The 19,791-nt window shown below is 41.0% G+C and overlaps 1 protein-coding gene across 1 annotated transcript in view; it reads right to left on the reverse strand.

Moving 5' to 3' along the window:
• The window catches only part of pcloa (piccolo presynaptic cytomatrix protein a), a 53,069-nt gene extending 37,626 nt beyond the window's left edge, over positions 1–15,443 (reverse strand). The window contains exons 1-3 of the mRNA XM_062443813.1: positions 15,232–15,443; positions 11,757–12,876; positions 8,908–9,921 (exon numbers count right to left, since the gene is read on the reverse strand). Coding sequence (XP_062299797.1) covers positions 8,908–9,921; positions 11,757–12,876; positions 15,232–15,443 — 2,346 coding nt within the window. The remainder of the gene's footprint in view (positions 1–8,907; positions 9,922–11,756; positions 12,877–15,231) is intronic.
• Between the last annotated feature and the right edge of the window lie 4,348 nt (positions 15,444–19,791).

The raw sequence follows: 19,791 nt of genomic DNA on the forward strand, positions 1-19,791 counted from the left end.
AAGAATGGTTCAAGGCAGGAAGTACACACTTCCCTGTTATGAATTATACAACATTCTAATATTTGTCTGTTAAATATAAGGCTTTGGCCAGCTGCTGGTTGTCTTTGCTTAGCTTAAAACACAGATTAGTAAATAGTTTAGCCATGCTCTGTCCATTAGTAACAATATCTGCCTACCAGCATCTAAAGTCCTGTGAGTTGCCTGGCAACCTTACAAGGATAATAACACTCCAGGAAGTCACTGAGCCTGGCCGTAAAACCACAAAATATAGGTTGTCTAAATGACAGTTCCCCAGTCATGAGAATCATGACTTTGCAATGCTGAAGTTCATTTGCATCAAGCACCATATATGTCGAGCAAAATACAGTATAATCTTTATTATATGAAAAATAATGACACTGAAAGACTTGTGTCCTTTCTGCAGTGCTCACCTTTCAGTGCTAAAGCTCTTGCTGGAATTAAAATCTGAAAGTCGCTGCCCTTTTCTCATTGATGAGTGTTGCTGAGTGGCCAACTTAATTATAATGCACTAGACTGCAAGCAGAACATCACAGCATCAGCTCCTTTGCAAGCCAAAAAAGATCTTTATCCTAATAACTTTCCCAAAGTTACAGATGTTCCCATCTCGTGTTCAATGTGCTGTATGCACCCTTTTCAAGGGATCCATGCTCATGTGTTGATGTAATTCGCATTTGAATCATGCCACTTAATGTTTTGTGAGTGGTGATAACCTTAAGGTTTGTGAACTGGGCTTGAGACCAGGAAATGGTTGGCTTTTATCCCAAACAAGTAACGAATTCTATGAAGCAAAAGGCTCTAAGAAAAGCACTTTGAACCCTCAACTGCTTAGTAACCATCACAAGAGGACTGTGGTCACACTAGATGGGAATGTGTGTAAACCAATAAATGAGAGTAAAACAAAGTCCTGCTAGAACACAGAAGAAGCCTTCTGAGCTTCCCTGGGTAAATGAAAGTTGAACATAAGTAAATGATGCAATTCTATATACAAATGTTTTACGCACCTTAAAAAGAGGACAGATGACAAACAAGAGACTGAATGCTTCTGTTAGCTCTTGACAAGAGTGTCAGGTTATGTTGCTGCCTTGTTGAGTGATATTTCCCTTCCAGGTGAGTGAAAAAGTGTCAGAAGAGAGAGAAAAAGACGTGTCCTTGTGTATAAGTCTATGTTTTTAAACTGGATCTGACACTAAGGAAAAGGTATGAGAGAGTGCCTACATTCACTGTAAACCTTGGGATTAAGGAGAGAGAGGCGTTTGTTTCAAGGTACTCTGTCTTCATCTGTGTTTGTTTATCCACAACCCATTTCAAAATCGGTCTGCATGTGTCTGAAATAAAGCAAGTTACTGAACTTTACTTGAGACAAATCAAATCTTCAATCCCTATTATCCTGACTGTTCCGATAAAATATGTTTTGTTTTTTACTATTAAAAAAGCTCAACTCATCAATATTTTTAAAGATTAAGGCCACACTAATTAACATTTTTACGTTAACTGCTATGTAGTCAAATGACTACATAGCAGTTAGTATGATCACACAAGCTCATTTTTTTGATTTTATGACCACAAATTTACAGTTTTAATTAATTTTCATTGCCCTCATCTACCTTGTTTCCAGCCGCAGCAGGCTGCCAAAACCAAATGGCACATAGTTAAAGATAGCTGGTGAACATAGTGGAGATTTAACAGCTGAAGATACCAGATATTTCCTTTAGTAGTTGGTAAAATACAGAAATGAAAGTAGTCATGTGAAAAAACCCCACAGTGCTAGTCAATTCTTCAGCTTTGGTTTTACAGCCTGTGAATTACCTGTATAGTTCAGTTTTACTGCTTATATAAAATTACTTTCCAACAGCAGGCAGCGGTTATCAGCCAAATATTCACAAATTAAACCGCTGTACACTGCCTGCCAAGCACCAAACAGCAAACACACAAAGTTAGCATCTACTTGGCGGGCACATACCAGAGTTGCATTTGTCAGGTGCCAGATATAAGATTCTAAAGATGTGGTCATTTTACTGCATGATTGCTGGATGTGTAAATAGGCAACTGTTTGCTATCTCTTAAGCCATATTGACAAGGTGAAAATATGCCAGCTGTAACTTGAATATCTATCTAATATCTCTTTGAGTGTAGTTACTACATACATGTCACTTTACGTCATCTGCAGGTGTTTGTCACTTGCCGATAAATGTGTTTACACCACTACTAAGCTTATCAGTACAGATGGACAGGGAAAAGTTTCCAGAGGAGAAGATACAGAACAAAAAAGAGTAAAGGAGAGGGTAATAAGAGTCCTGCACACTTTTCCAAAAGTGTAAAACTTGAACTGTTTGGTTTCTGGGCTACTGTAGAAAAATAGGGGTGAAACAATGGTGGGCTCCATGGAAGAGGATCTGCTCTTTATGCAGAAATAAAGGGCTCATTATAAGGCTATTAAAACACAATTCTTATTTTCAGGTAATTATACACCAATCAAAAGATACTGTACTTATGAATATTATATTCTTTTTCTACCAAGTCTGTTTTATTAGATGCCACTAAATTCTACACATTGCACCTTTAAATGAGATATGGTGTAATGTGGAGCTAAACATTCACAGAGTAGTAATTGTGTTTAGTTATCAAGCAAATAATAAGATAACAATGAAAAGAGAATGCTAATGGCAGTGGTAGCATATTGACCAGGTGTGTAGAAGTGAATTTGTGAAATAAAAATCTTCAATTCATACTTGTATGTTATATATGTTTTGTATAAATACTACATTTATTTTACAGAAAAATAATACAGTACATGTTTTAATAAACCATTGTGTTTAAATATAATCATGCACAAAATTTCAACACAATTCGCAATAAACGTTTTTCCAGTTACGTGATTGTGACTGTCTGACTGTTTGCACATGCATTACAATTAAGATATCACATAACACGAACAAAAAGGTTCTACCTTAAGAGAAGCATAACCTATAGCAGAGACATAACTCAGCCTCACAGAATCTGTTGAAAAGTTAATGTGATTTCACGTCTTCGCTGCCTCCTATACTCTCAAATCGTTTATGGCGTGACAATTCTTGCTTCATCACGTTTCCGCTTGACAGTAAATTATGCCTATAGCTGCTGTTAATATGACTCATAGGCTTGAGCCATGCATGCTAAAAGAAATCACAATAGTCAGGTTGTCATGGTATGCACTGCTTAGGGCAGCAAGGGCTGGCACACATATCCTTTGTGATACCCCACCCCCCTTCCTCTCAACTCCCCTGTTGAAGACGTCTCTCTGTCACATCTCTGTCTTCCCCTCTCTGATTTAAGCCTATCCTCCTCCACTCCACATTTATGTTATCTGTCTATGAGTTTGTTATTTCACAGCTCTCGCACATCTTTTTCTGTAATTACAGTAAGATAGATAGTATTAGTTTTTCTGGTATTTGCTGATCTAACATCTTACTATTCAGTTGTAAATACATAAATAAGGGAAGTTGTGACTATGATTGTGTCGGTTTCTTACAATTTCTCAATCCAACAAATGCCTTCCAGCTACAGCATTTCTACATTCTGCAATAATGATGAAAGGCACTACTTTAAATGTGTAAAAAGCTAATCCACTTCCCTCTCAGGTTATTTAATGCACCAAAAGGATTTTTGGAGGGGAAGCCATTTCCTAATGCAAGCTCTATGTTTAGCCTCAACTACTGAATATCAACTTTTTGGTGAGGTAGTCAGAATCATACATAAAACCAACTTGCTTTTTCAACTCTCAGAGAATTTCCTGTCACTGCAGTACAGTGTGTATCGAGGGAGAGAGTGTGGCAACAGTCCGGATGTAAATACAGTATAACACCTGTGCTAACTAAATGAGGTCGGTGCCAGAATGTGTGTCTGCCTGCTTGTCCCTGCCTCTCTGTCTCACCAGCGCTCGGTGCTGGCACACATGATGTCTTGGCTTTTTCCCCCCTTTCTTGGCACAAAAGGCTCAGTGACAAAAATGTGGCACTTGCTAAGCATACAAGCACCAGTAAATTAGAAAGGGGATAATTGGAAATCATTCTGGAGTGGAGCTGGGGGAAAATAGAGGCAGCTTGCAGTGCCTCAGGATAATACATTCAATCATAGTGAATTTTAAATAAATGGTATCACTTGTCATTGCTTGAACAAGAAATGTTGGACCTACTTAATACAGCACACAAGACAGTTTTTGTCTGGAAGTACAGTAGCATGTACAGCACATCCATCTTTACTGTGTGTACCAACAGTTATACTGCCAAATTAACTAAAATACCTCTTCAACAGATATATCCTTTTATGAAGCTTGCACACACACACACACACACACACACAAACAAACAATGTCTAAAAATAACATTGATTTCAAGCCTTCCAATGTGGCCATGTGGAGGACTCTGTGGGGAGCTTGGTATAGAAAAAAGACCCTTTTAAAGGAATATATGAAAAGAAGGGCTACAAAGAGACCGAAGAGAGTGTGTATGAGAGAGAGAGCTGCCCTGCAGTTGCTTGTGTTCTCCCCTTTGTGGCTCTTTTGTGTCTGTGACTATTTCTGTACACTTCTGCCTCCTGGGCAAATGATGGGAGAGCTGTGAGGTAGCTGGACTGTATAGGCCAGATGCAGACTAACCTGACTTAAACACAAACAGGGGTTTAACTACAGTAAACAATGGATTCAGAGGACTAACTAAATAATGCCGAGCCTTTACTGTGTATGACATTCAGATAACACCAAAGGGTGTTAGTGTACATTTACATATGTGTATGTATGACCATGGAGAAAGTCTTTATCTGCCAGTGCAGACTCAGGAGGGTTCAGTCTGTGGGAGGAGGCGTGGGCACAACCACAGAATAACAATGAGGAAGGAAGACACCACCAGTGAGTGTGTGTGAACGAGTATGTAAACAGCCACACTTGTGAGGAGTATTGAATTACATTATTCAATGGAAGCTTACTTTAATCATATATGTTTAAACCCAATCCTTAACCGAAACGTAAGAAACATGTCTTAAAATAGATTGCTGCCTTTGTGCAGATGAGCTTTTTGTTCCCAGATAGGAATAAAAATCTCCAGTACCCAGAAGTGCATGAACAATTGTTTTCTCCCAATAATATGATTAATACAATTACACCGATGCACAATTATCTATGTTAAATGATCTGACATTTTCAGAAATACATTTTTTTCTTCATCTAGAGTCAGGGGGAAATGCTACCTTAGTTCCATCAAATGTGAGCAATGTGCATTCAGCAAGTCAAAACCTGCCTTTATTTACACACTTTGAATTTTATCTGCACATTTTGTTTATTTATCATGTGTGAAAGGAAGGTAAACATAAGACAATATGTTTTTTAAGCTTTGCTTGTATTGAGTGTAGCCACTGCATCCAGAATCCCAAAAGTTCCCTCATCAGTTTTGTAAATTCTCACAATTGTACCATGAAGAAAATCCGCAATTTGGTGACTATATATTTAGCTCAAGCGCATTCAGCTGCACAACTGTATCTATGATTGGATATTAAGCTAGAGCCTAAACATAAACCATGGATTTTTATCAAGCTTCAAAATGGGAGGGAGTCAGTGGCTATGACTCAGTATTCCTTGCAGCTTGATGAGAAGGTTGAGATCTAGTTAGTGCTCTTGGTGTAGGTGATACAGGATGTAGCTCACAGCCTCCTTTCTTAGCTTGGATTCTTTGATTCGTGCTTGTTAGCAAAGTGATGCCTCTCCCATTTTACGTTAGACTTCTCCGACTAGCATGCTCATTACTGATAAGGGCAACATGACATGGAGCCTGAGCTACAGTAACATCGCTGAGCAGAACTAGGCACAGACACACATTTACAGACTTTCCCTACATCAAAGGAAGTGACAGTGAGAAAAGCAGAGGATAGCACCACTGAGGGAAAGTCTCACGCAGAGAAAACACTGTTTAAAAGGATAGGTACCAAAAAAAACCCACAGGCATTAAGTGAGTCTCCTCTAGGACTTATAAAGATAAGAAAAGATTAAAGGATACAGAGAAGGAAGATGCAAAATAGAGGGAGCTTATGCAAGATGTTGGGAAAAGGTGACAAAAAAGAAACGGAGGGAAAAAACAGAAAGGTGTAGGTCTGCGATGTAGAAAAAGAAAGAACAAAACCATTAAGGTTGAGTGCTTTTCCTTCTGAGGAGCCTTTTTTCACAACTCATATTGATGAGGATTAAGCACAGACACCTGAGTCTAGGATCACGCCTCAATAGAAATGAGATGTGTCCTGTTGCCCTTTAAATCCTTTTAGGATACAGAGATTAGTTCTACACACGCACACGTGTTGATTCTTACAGTATCCATGCACTACTGCTCTCACCCTTTACATTCTCAGTGATGGCCTTCCCAGTCTGCATCATGCACAGCTAACTCAACAATAATACTAATAACACACACACATACACACTCTGACCCACTCAAATGCGTCAGCAAAGAATCCTTGCTGATAGCCGACATTATGACAGCCAATGACACAGAAGTGAGGCACATTACATAGAGGGTGAATGACTCAACCAAGGTGTTGTGTATGTGTGTCTTCTACAGCCATATTCTACAAGGTAATTATGTTTAGAGATTTAACTTCAGGTTCAACTGAATGCAATTATATTCAGTGAATCATTAATCTTATTTGTCCTGGATGAATCAAAAATGATTCTTACTCCAATTAAACTTATTTTTAAAGAGTTCTTACTACATCCCTCTTAAAAACAAAACTGAGCTGACTACTCTGGCTTTGAGACAAGATGTTGTTGAAAGAATTAATCTATCCCCAATTACAGCATCAGTGGCTAGGATGCCCATCTCTCCCAGCATAATTACATTTTTCCCCATGCTTGGCCTCAATTAAGTGATTGTGCAGTTCAGCTCCTCATTATCCCAGCAAGCATGTGCAATTAAGAGCTGTAGAAAAGGAATCTGAAAACTTAAAAGAACATGAATCCTTAATAATGCCTTCACTATTGTAAACAGATGGTAGCCAGGCTACCAATGGATAAGAAATGTTATTCCCATTTCCTTAGACAACTCAACCAAGAATTAGAAATATTCTTCATCGTATTCCATAGAAAAAAGTAGGACTGGGAAATAAATTGATATTTTATCGATGTCGTGATATGAGACTAGATATTGTCTTAGATTTTAGATATCGTAATACTGTGACATAGCATCTGTATTGTCTTTTCCTGGTTTCTGAAACTAGCAGATTGTCCTAGCTGTTCTATTAGTTGCCACTACCCACTTGGTCATATGGCCATGATCTGAAGTATAACTCAAGTATACTGTAAGAGTGAATTCTATATTTGTGTGAGATCTACAATAATGGCATGGGACACCAAAAACTATTGATAACAGAGTCATTGTAGGTTTTCAAAGTCCAAAGACCTGGCAAAACTGGCAGAGCAATTTTGCAGTATAGGATCACACATTTTATTCTGCTAACCTAAACAATTGTGTACATCATTTTCATTTGTAGATTTCATCTTCATATTAAAGCAAAGCTAATGGAAATAAAGGGAAAAACTATATATTTTTAGAAAACAATATTTCTGCCATGTCCTTTTACAAAATAACAGTTCATTTCCCATGAGAATTGAAATTCCTGTACATCGATGTGACAGAGTTGTGAGGTTCATTCCCAGCTTAGTTCTCTCTGTTACAGAAGGCTCTTCAGAGAGCCAGAAAGACTTAGCTGATTACTAAAGACACACTTAAACCGCCAGCTAAAAAAGTAGCAATCACGTGAAGCTAAGATAGAGCGGCTGGTTGACAAACATGTGATCATGCCCTGAATCACATGACTATGTCAAGAGGATAGATCCCAAGTGACCTCCGGCTTTAGTTTATTTATCATGCATGGCTGATCATTTTCAATGAATGTGTAAATTATGAGCCGCACAGTACATAGGCAATAACTAGGATACTTTGCGTGGAATATTGAGTGGGTTTAGCATATGTGAATATGTTTTGCCTGCATGCTGAGAAACCAAGTCAACCGGAAGCACTTTTTGGCCTCTATTCCTATAATATACTGATCCTAAACCATAGAGTACCATCTGTTCTGTGAAAGTCAACACACAGTCTCATGATGGTGCTTCCAAATGAGACAACACACCATGTTAACACCATCAAACTGGTCCCCACACCTTAGGGAAGATAAGCAGGCCAAAGGTGTTTGGTTTCCACGTCATCATTAGGCAAGCGAAGGCAATGAATGAACACACTCATATAAGCAATCATACACAAGCAAACATTTACCTTTACATATTTTTACAGTGTAAGCATGCATCCAACATCCCACAACAAAGAAATACTAACCATAGCATGAAAGTCGGGCATTCCAACAAGCACACACACATACTGTACACTCACATGCACACAGTATTCAGTTTCAGTGTCAAGTGTCAATTGTTTAAAGTGCTCTTTGATGATGAGATGTCCATTTAAACAACCTAATTTATCCTAACATTTCTGGTTGCCCTCTCCACCAAAGAAAGCTGGATATTAATGAGACTGGCATTTTAAAATGCAGCGTAATTGGCCACATCAATTCATTCAGTTGTCAATTAGGTGTGGATGACATTATTGTTTATTTGGGCTCAACTAATCTTCTTGGTATAACGAATAACACGCTCTCCTCTTCTCAGAGCACCCTGCTAGATGAAAGTGAGGAAAAATGCACAGCTGAAAACTCTGCAGCTCCTGATGGTATCTTTACAGTGACCTATTTAGATGAAACATGTACAGGATGTTTGTGTGCTATTTATATACGACAGAATGCATACATTACTGTTAGGTGTTGAAAGCACATGAAGCTGTAAGTCTTGAAAACTACAATTCTGTTAAGTTTTCTTACCTCTCCTAAATGCGGAGTAGGATTAAATCCACACAGATTGCACACTTTTTTCTTGCACTCGGTGCAGAGGCTGTAGTTGGGTGTGTCTGCTGATCCCACGTTCAGCTCCACATTACAGAGAGGGCAGCTTCCCTTGGGTATGGGGACTGAAGCAGGAGCAGGTTCAGCTGCCGGGGCCTTTTCCTCCTTCTCTACAGAAAAGGTCCTAGGGGCTCTCTTGGTTTTAGCAGGTGGGGTGTCAGGAGCAGATTCTGAATCAGGTGGTGACCCAGGAGCAGAGAAGGGGGAGTCAGGGCAAGAATCCGCAGGGGAACCTGGTCCGGAGTCTGGCGGTGACCCAGGAGGAGATTCTGCTTCCTTCCCTTCCTCTCCAGTGACAAGATTGCTGGCTGAGTTCAAGAGGGATGATCCAAAGCTGAACATTTGAGAGGCAGCAGCGGGAGGTTTTGCTGATTCTGTCAACCCTCCAAAACCTCCAAATAACTTCCCAGTCACTGACTCCTGCTGCTTTGGTGCAGCCTGCGCTTGAGGCTTTGACGATTCCATCAATCCACCAAACCCGCCAAACAGTTTCCCCGTAACGGACTCTGAAGCTTGTGAAGAAGCCGCAGCAGGTTTGGCTGCATCTGTCAAGCCTCCCAGACTGATACCTCCTAACCCCCCAAAGAAACTGGACTCCTGTTTGGCTTTAGCTGGAGACTGCTGAGGACTGGCCTTCTGCTGAATGGGGCGACCTGTCTTAGGATCAATTTTGGGGGACCCTGCTGCTGAGGAGCTTGGAGAAAGTGGTCCTGGAGAGGTAGAACCCGGGGATTTCTGCCTCGGTGTTGTTGGTGGCGTTAACCCGTGATCGGTGGTACTTTGCTGCTTTATCAGTAGCTTACCAGGCTTGCCAGGGGTCTGTCTCTGAGGTGAGGGTGGGGCAGAGCCTTGTTTGGGCTTTGTCATGCCAGGAGGATCCATGCCTCCCATGGCTCGTTGCATCTGGCAGTTCAGACAGAGCCACTCTTTACCCTGTGCATGAAGCAGATGATGGGTTAGATTTGACTGGAACAAATAAACACACTGTCTTGAGCACAGACATCAATGGCATGTGTAATTACAGTATATACACAGGCAAGCATAACCAATTAAACCCCTAAAATATCCTTTTTTCTGTTTGTTTAGCACAAAAAAAGGACAAAATTCAGAGACATGTCCATCAATTAGTCTTCAAATGATGTAGAATCCCAGCCAAATTGCTTCTTATGGCATGAGAGAATTACAATCTGGCAACAGTTACATGAATATTAATCATGTTTAACTACAAAGGTTCATATTTGGGTAATACTGGATTTTTTCTTATTGTTTTGATTACATTAGGATAAAAACCATTGCAACACATGATTGTTTTAATTCAGCAATGACCCAAAAAATATCAATCAGAGGAACATTTTAGTATATTACACAGACTGTTAGCAACAAGTAATACTAATACTTGTTTCAATTGTTTCTGTTAAATGTTTGTTTTATGTAAAGCACATTGAGTTGCCACTGTTTATGAAATGCGCTATATAAATAAAACTGCCTTGCCTTGCCTTGCCTAATACTGGTTTATTACTCTGTTTATCATCTGTACTGTATCTGTTTACACCATGATAAACAGATGTCTTCCATTCTCTTGGTTTTTTTTAGAATATAGTATATCTCCACCCCCCACCCACACAAAAAAAAGCCCCAGGAAGCACTACATCACAGTGCTCCTTGTTCAGTTTACAGGATATCTTCTTGTGTAAACCAGTGTTTAAAAAGGCCAATGTTGACAGTTTGATCACTATCTACAATAGAACAATGTGCATATTCCCTGTGCAGAATAGTACTTATTGCAGATAATGTAAACAAGGATAACATCCATTCAACCGATATTCAATTGGTGAAGCCTTTATTCTACATTTTCTAGGCCTTGTTGTGAACGTCAAGTTATATCCCCTTCCTGGGTTGATCAATCTACCAAGAAATTGACCTCAATCTTGATCTGCCTAGTACCAAATTCCAAGAAGAAGCTAAAACAGAAGGAAACAATCATACTGCTGGGTACTAATAATGGCCCATCAGTGTTTACTGTCCATGTGTGACTGTGTTTCGTCACTGCCTGGCGCACTATCTTCCTGTGGCCATGACATGAGTCACCTTGATCAACACTGCCTGGGTCCATATGGTCTCTCAGCTCCTCAAATCATGTGCCACTCTAATGAGACACAATCCCTATACCAAGCTCAGAGAATAGCATTATGCTGCTAATAAACTAGTACTGGATTCAACCCTACTGCAAAAATATAAACTCATTTAATTTTCATGCTAAAACTAGATTGTTTTTTCTAACAAATGAAACATGCCTTGTTGACAATATACCAGCATAAGATGTCAAGTAATGCTATTTTTTTCATATCAGTTTGACCATTCAGCATTTCCTTCTTTTAACATATCAAAGGTATGTTTTTAATCTGAATGCTAGAGTAAATATGCTTTTAGGGTTATATTTTTGCAGTGTAACTTGTATTTAGCAAATTGACTAGATCATTCCATAGTCAACACAAAGCAGACATAATAATGTATGACCTATTTCACCATCTGCCATCAAAAATATAGGCTTTTTTGGATATCATTAGAGTGCAAACAATATTCCAGTATAGACAACAGTGTTAAACCATTTGATTTTCATCATTTGGAAAATGTACAGCTAAATATAAAATGTAAACATCAAAATAACTCACAGGACCTTACTGAAATCATGACTTGTAAACAGTTTTAAAACTTTGACGAAAGAAAAATAAGACAGAAGAAAATAAAATAAAGTAATTATCTCTTACCGCTGAGTCTGGGGGGCTGAACCCACAGAGGCTGCAGACCTGGTTCTTACACTCAGTGCAGTTACTGTAATTAGGCGGGTCCTTAGATCCCGTGTTCAGCTGGGTGGTCTTACACAATGGACAGAGTCCACCTCCAGGCTTTCCGGCCCCCTGCTGACCTGGAGGCTCTCCACTCTTAGCTGGGTCCCCAGGACGAGCCCCAGGACCTGGTGGCCCTTGCTGCTTGGGTCCAGGCTTCCCAGGTCCCTGTTGTGGGGGGGCACCTTTTTGCTGTGGAGGACCACCTTGTTTGGCACCTTGACCCGGTGGACCCGGAGGTCCTTGACCTGGTCTGGGTGCCTGTTGTCCTGGGGGTCCTTGGCCTGGTTGTCCCCCTTGAACTTGCCTGGGGGCCTGCCCAGGGGGTCCTTGGCCAGGAGGACCCTGAGCTGATTTGGGCCCCTGACCTGGTGGCCCCTGGCCTGGTGGTCCCTGACCGGGCCTGGGTCCCTGCCCAGGGGGCCCTTGCCCTGGCTTTGGCCCCTGTCCAGGGGACCCTTGCCCTGGCCTTGGCCCCTGACCAGGGGGCCCTTGCCCTGGCCTTGGCCCCTGTCCAGGGGGCCCTTGCCCTTGCCTTGGCCCCTGTCCAGGGGGGCCTTGCCCTGGCCTTGGCCCCTGTCCAGGGGAGCCCTGACCCTGTTTCTGGGGACCTCCCTGTTGTGGTCCCTTTGGACCTGGCCCTTGTTGAGGGCCCTTGCCTGGTGGTTTTCCTCCAGGTGTTGTAGATGCCTCTTCCTCCTCCTCATCCCCAAATAGTCCAAGCTTGGGCATGTTGACAGCATCGCCCATAGAGGATATGGAGGACGAAACAGAGGAAGTCATAGATGACACTGCACTAAGGGGGTTGGCCCCGCTGAGGAAGCTGGAGCCAAACATGCCGGATGACTTGCTGGCAGTGTCTTTTGGCTCCTGCCGGAATCTGGATTCAAAAAGGCTGAGGGAGGAGGGGCTGCGGCCCGGTGCGGGCTTGCCAGTTGGACCCTGGTTGAAGGCGTCTACAGTGCGGCTCTTACTGAGACCTGTTGGGCCTCTGGAGGCCCCTACCTGCTGGGGTCGCTGCTGGGCATCAGATTCTGAAGGTCTGAGAATAAGAAAAAGAAAAAAGAGACTTTTGTTAGCACTGTTTTTATATATATACATATATTGTTTGGGAGGGGACTGTCTGCCTTTATTGGATAGCGACAGTTGAAATATGACAGGAAACAATGGGACTGAGAGAGATGGGTCAACAGGCTACCACGGCATGCCAGCACTGCTGTTATTGCTACTGTTCATCTGTTTACTCTGGCAAAATGTGAAATGGTCTCATAAACCAAGTCCACACCAACTGACCCAGAGCCCAGGAAAACCAAATACAGACTTAACTGTGAACTAGACGTCATTATGTGGACGATTCTGAGATATTGAGATTCTGAGATTCTTTTGACAACCTTCTGTTAAAGGCATAATATCTTTATAGTTTAGTGGTAATCAGTTGAAATAAAAATCACAAAGACTATGGCCTGAGTAGTTTTTTCTGCTGAATTCATGATTCCAATCTGGTTTTGTAAAAACTCAAATAAGACACACTTGCTCACACTGTCTGAAATAAATGAAATTAAATACATTAAATAAACAGTTGACTGACATGGACAAAATAAACTAAATCTATTAGAAACTAAGCATCTTTATTACTGCCAAAAATATAAGATTTCAACAAGCCAACATCATGTTTCAGTTCATTTTAGATAACAAAAAAAAAACTATTAACAGTATTGCTTGGGATATTGTCTAACTCCATCATTGTGCTAATAATAAAAATGAAGACCATGGCACTGGCTCAATGATCTCAGATCTTTTCAACACATCAGTGAACATATTATGTGTAGGTAGCAGCTTCAGGGTAAAACCAACAGGAAAGTGAATACTGCTGAAAGACGTAGAGTGTAGGTCTTGAGACAGAGAGGGAAATGCTGGGCTCTATAGGTGTAAGCTGAGATGTCTGTGTTAGCTTGGGCTGAGAGGCAACATAGACAACCTGCATGCACATTGCCAAGCATAAACGTTAAAGTCGATGGGATCCTTAGACAAATGCATCAATTGACTAATGGACTGATTGGTTTTGTTATTCACTAGTGATATGCTGTTTGCAAGTCCCTGGTGCTTCTTTTATTGTGTCTGATATAAATTACCCTCCCAGGCAATAAAGTTTAATACAGTAATGAATACACCAATATGATTCAGCTGATTCTACTTCAAAGGAACACTGACTAATGCCTGATTTTACAGTGTAAGAACCCAACCAACATTTCAAGTACTGGCGTTGCAATGCCAGCTGTTGGCTAATCCACTGCAGCGTGGCTTTCAGCACCACGGACAGCGACCAAACTCATTCTAAGGCTGATGCCTCAACGACAGAAAAAAAGAAGAAAATCGTTCTTTTAAATGAAGAGAAAGCAGTAAGCAGCAGGAGGGAAGTCTATGAGTGATGACATTAACGCTGCTGTTCTATTTATAGTCATATTAATATTGATGCACCCCTCCCCCCATTTCCAGCTCAGATATAAATAACAATTCTTTCAATTGGAGCCAATTGACGACACCTCGCATCGTGCTATTCCGTCTGACATCGAGGAATCTTTCACAATTATATGTACAATGATGAAAATTTGAAGCACAATGGGGGTGGGAGTATATAGTTTTCATTTGCAGATGTGAGCCTCCTTCTCCACAAGAGACCACATTTCCGATTGAAATCCAATATTAGGCAAATACAAAATTAGTAAAGCGGACACAAGACACAGATTTGTTTTGCTGGCAGTTTAGGCGTCGTTCAGATGGGAAAAAAAATACACTGGGCACGACAGATTTTCTTACCCAGCAGGCATTTCGAAAATTTCGCACAAATACTGGAGGTGTGTCTCATACTCTCTGATCTCACAGAGAGAGAGAGAGAGAGAGAAAGAGAGAGAGAGAGAGAGAGAAACCACGGACGCTGACACATACAATTGACCAATTTAGACTCGTTTCAGATATCATGTCTTAGAAATTAACCGTTTGCTGAGTAGTAACAACGAGGCTTGTGCATCCTTGTAAAAACAGCAGATACACAATGATCAAAGGCGCAGCTTATCAATTTGGATGTGTCCATTACAAATAAGTGCCACCATGTATTATTGGGCGAGAGAGACAACGAGCCTTTCTCAATCATGCAGATCATCAGATGTTGATGATAATTCATTAAAGTGAGCTCTAAGAATGGATTTATGTCTTGGTGCCTTTGAGGGGGATTAATATGGGCGTGAACGGGCTCCCTGCCTCCTTAAATCAGCTTTCCAAATGATGCTGCACACAACCACAACACATCCATTCGTTCTCCTCTCACGTATCATTGTCTGGTTAGTGTGGATATTTTAAGTGCATCATAAATTGCTGATTAAAAAAAGAAAAGCCCTGCCTTCTTGCAGCTGCTGCGCCTCCAGGCTGCCTGCTTTGCGCCCTTGAAATCGCCGCTGCGAGCTGCTTCCTCTCCTCCTCGGTGAGTTCACTCGGGCTGACCGGAGTCCCATCGGGGACCCGGACGAAGCCACCCTTCCCGTCAGGTGCCAGCCCCTCCGGTAGCCCAGTCAGCGGCCCTTCGCCTCCTTCCAGGCTCGCCTCGTTCCCCATGATCGACCCCTCCCGTCTCCTGTATTCGGATCAATGCACGATCCGAGCTCTCTCCGCGTTTTTATCTCCAAAGTAAGCAGCGAAGACGGTGTTTCTCGGTGTCTCGGAACATCTCAGATGATTGATTTGAAGTGGTTACTTTCCTTCCCTGTCCTGTCTTTCCATTTCCCTGATTTATCCTTGTTTTTCTCTGTCGTGCATCTCTGCAGCTGCACACCAGTTACCACAGTTTTCCGTGAGGGGGTCTCTCCGTTTTACTACTGCTCATAGACACAAGAGGTGGTTTCCGGAAGACTTTACGAAATAAAACCCTAATTAACGGCATCCCTGTATGGATGATTTGCGTTTTTTGCAATTGCTTCATCCCTAACCAGTATAATGTGGAGCCAGTGGTTAAAATAAGCATTAAACACCGAAATTATACCTTATACATGACAAAATAACTCAACTAGATAAGTTGGAAATAAATCAGCTTGGCTCCAACAGTCTGGACGCAATTTCTAGTTTTTCTCGGGCATCCTAACACTTCATTTAACCTCTAATATGACAATCCTAATTCTTTTATATCGAAGCCAGAATTGTCTCACTTCCGTTCTTTTCTGTGTAACATTGGGTGTCTTGACGCAGATTCTCCATCAGCATCTCTGCTCTCATGCCCACCGCGCATGTTCCGCCTCTGACAGGTGATCAGAAGACATCAGCGGAGGAAAATGTGTTTTTAAAGGGGACTAACTCGGCTAAATACGTTTGGTATGACTGTTTAAAGATTCGATGTTGAGTGGAAAATGGGGGACAGCTGGGGTCAGCGATTCTTTTCTTTTCTTTTTTCCTTTTTTGGTCCTATATTCAGATTCTGTTTTGTTTTTTAAGAAGTAAAAACTAAATGAGATAGTTGTAAATATTATTTGTGAGTAAAGAGTCTGGGGCTCTACTGAAAGGCTTGTGGAAATGTGTATACTGTATGAACCCACACATGTATACATCACATGTTCACATAAAAGCTTCTCAGTACTGATGTGATATACCGGCATCAGAATTATTATTTTTGGGGCTTCAGATAGTAGTAACTTTATCTTTATCCATCCAATTTAATTCCAAAATACCATATATTCAATTTAAATGGAAAATATTCCAACATAAATTATTTGCAGATGCTGTAGGATTTATCATTGAAGGTCTTTGGATGACTCATAACATGAATAATATTTCATATGCTTTGTGTTTTTCAGTTGAAAGTCGCAGGATATATTATTTTATATCTAAATGCTTAATCTTGTCAAATATGTTAATGAACAGCAAAAGGCTTGAAGAAGCATGTGGGGAAATCAGGTTGACTGCAGCCAGAAGAATGACAATGACTTCTTCATCTCCTCTCCTCTTACAATAAATTGAACACTGGTGTCATCATGAACACCGCATGTGATGAAAAGAGTGTAATATATTTGCCCCATAATAAATCAAGAAAACACACAGAGGCTGCATGTTACATTTTTGAAACATGACACCATCACAAGCACCAATATTAACCTGTAAACAAAATGATACAGTAGAATTGCATTACGTCAGCCCACATGTAGAAAATGACTGCAAGACCAACAGTATATTTAGCTCCACTGTACTGAGAATACACACCACGTAGGGTATTAAAATATGTCAGCTCTGCTGTACATCAAGCAGATGTGTTGCAATATGACAGCGAGTGCTCATTTGCTGTGTGTGTCTGTGGAGCTCTGGGGCAGATGTGTCCTCGATGCACCCATGCAGCTCAGAGCCCTTAGTACCTGGGCAGGGGTGGGATGGCCAAAAACACTGAGTGACTAGGTTCTGTACCAAAGGAAACAAAGACAGAGAACATATGGTTCTGTGTTTCTTTTTGTTTGGTCTTACTACATGGAAAAGCTTCTAAATAACAGCATTAAGGGCCATGTGACACTGCACATTATCATTTAAACAATTTTTTAGATGTGATAGCAGCTGCAGTAAGTGGGATGTTAGATACAGTCTATCATATCCTCCCTGTTTGGCATTGTGAGCTGAGGTTTTTAAATGTTTTCCATAAGCTTACACAGAATGTAAATGAATGTAAATGCTTGTGTGTTTGTTGTGTTAAAGTAATTAATTTAAAGTGTTATTCAGATGGGGGAAGAAATGACAGATTTTTCTGACCCAGCAGGTAGCTCGAAAATGTCCTACTAATGGAAATTGTTTGACAATTTGCAAAGCATACTAATAAAGTTGACACCATTCTCATATCTGTCCATTAAATATAAAGCAGGAGCCGGTTAGCATAGCTTAGCTTTAAGTCTGAAAGGCTGGCTCTGTTCAAAGGTAACACAAATCCACTCTGAAATATGCCACACACAAACAACACATTTAAGGCTCACTAATTAACATCGTGTTTGTTTAATTTTTACAAAATCCAAAGTGTAAGAAGAACAAGGGATTTTGTGTCATGACAACCTCACATAACCCAACATAAAACTGCAACTTTTGTTTTTTACACTTTCGTTTTTTACAAATTAAACTAATGAGATTGAATGTGTTAATCAGTGACCCTTGGACAGAGCAAAGCTATTTTGCAGGCTTTACACCAAGCTAAGCTAACGTCTCTGTCTTGGTTCATATTTAATGGAAAGATCCAAGACTGGCTGATCTCAGCTAGAAAGTGAATAAGGATTTTTCCCAAAATGTCAATAATATAAAGGAGTTGGGAAATGGTCATATGGTGAATATGTTTTTGACCTTGGTGGCTGTTGTGGCCACAGGCTTCAAATCCCAGCCATTGCTTTAAGCCTGCCACACTGTCACCCTCACTGTTTTCTTTCATGCTTTGCCCCAGTCGACAAACCATCCTCATTCCTTTTTTAGCCACATATTTTCTTTATCCCAACTTCATCTCCTTCAACATGATTACATTGGCTTTTCTGTATATCTTAGGAACAAATATTCTTCTTTTTTATATAGGGTTTTCACTGTTCTGCCCTCCTTCCTCTCTCTCCTCCGCTTCACCTTAGTATATGTGTATGTGTAGGCAGAGGTGAGTTTTGGTTTCTGTCTTCAGTGATAAATGATGGTAGTGTAGAGATGGCTCCACTCCTCCCCTTCTTCCCACTGATCGCTGAAGCATAGCCTGATTGTCTCTACGCTGTGAGGTGGAAGCAGCTCCTACATGCTCTCTCTCTCTCTCTCTTTCTCTCTCTCTCACCCTCTCTGTCTCACCCACATATTCACATAAACACACTGACTGAAGCATTCAGTCATGCAAAGCAAACAACCAGACAGACCCACAGACAGTCACACAAACACACTCAGGTGTAAATATACAACATCAAACACAAGCCTGGGGACAAGCTCTCTCTGAGGCATATGCAAACCCAGCAATTTATACAGACACACACACACACACACACACACACACACACACACACACACACACACACACACACACACACACACACACACACACACACACACACACACACACACACACACACCTGCATACAGTGTTCACACAGAGTAGTCTCAATGTGAGCAATGTTAAGAGGATCAAAGCCCCGTAGGCGTACTTCTGTATTAAAGTGCAAACAAAATACAACATTTTAATCAATTATGCAAAAGTACTATATTTTGGTCAACTTCACTCTCAAACATTTACAGTGTGTGTGTGAGATATGTGTGTTTGTGCTGTGTACCCTGGCCCATGTAATTTGAGTCTGGTAACCAGATAACACACACTGCACAGTGTTCATTAAATTTGAATACTCGGTTGGGTTATGAGGCGAAGAAGCTAACAAAAGCTATTTCTTGTGGCAGTTTAATTGCAAAACCTGGTCTCAAATACCAACAACAGCTTCTCAAATACAACAGACACATGAAAGAAAACTCACTAAATACAGCCCTAAAGACCTAATGTACCTACGAGACTGTATGTGTAGCATGTTTAGAGTTCTCATCCAAAATAACTACTAAAACCTTCCCTGGAGAGCTTTCTCTCTCAAACAAACTAAAGTTACATACCTTAACTTTAGTGGACTGTAAATGTACAGGAGTGTGTATCAGGTGATATCCTTGAATTCAGTGTGATGAAGTGAGGCGTCTCCAGGGTGACGGTGTACCTGCAAGTGACGTTTAATTTCTGGTACATTAGGACTGAGCCTTTCTCATCCCTATTAGCATCCTGGCACGCGCCTAATTCCGCCTTCAACACCAATTTCTCCTGACCAGCGAGACACCGTGGACTAAAAATACCTTTAAAGTCACAGTGGCTCCCTTCCTTTCCTTGCTCAACCTTACTACCTACATGCCTGCGCTCAGGCACACGGGCACTGTATAGGCATGCTTGTGTGCA

This window comes from Scomber scombrus, chromosome 22 (genome assembly GCF_963691925.1).
Source record: "Scomber scombrus chromosome 22, fScoSco1.1, whole genome shotgun sequence".
In the NCBI taxonomy this organism is placed as follows: domain Eukaryota; kingdom Metazoa; phylum Chordata; class Actinopteri; order Scombriformes; family Scombridae; genus Scomber; species Scomber scombrus.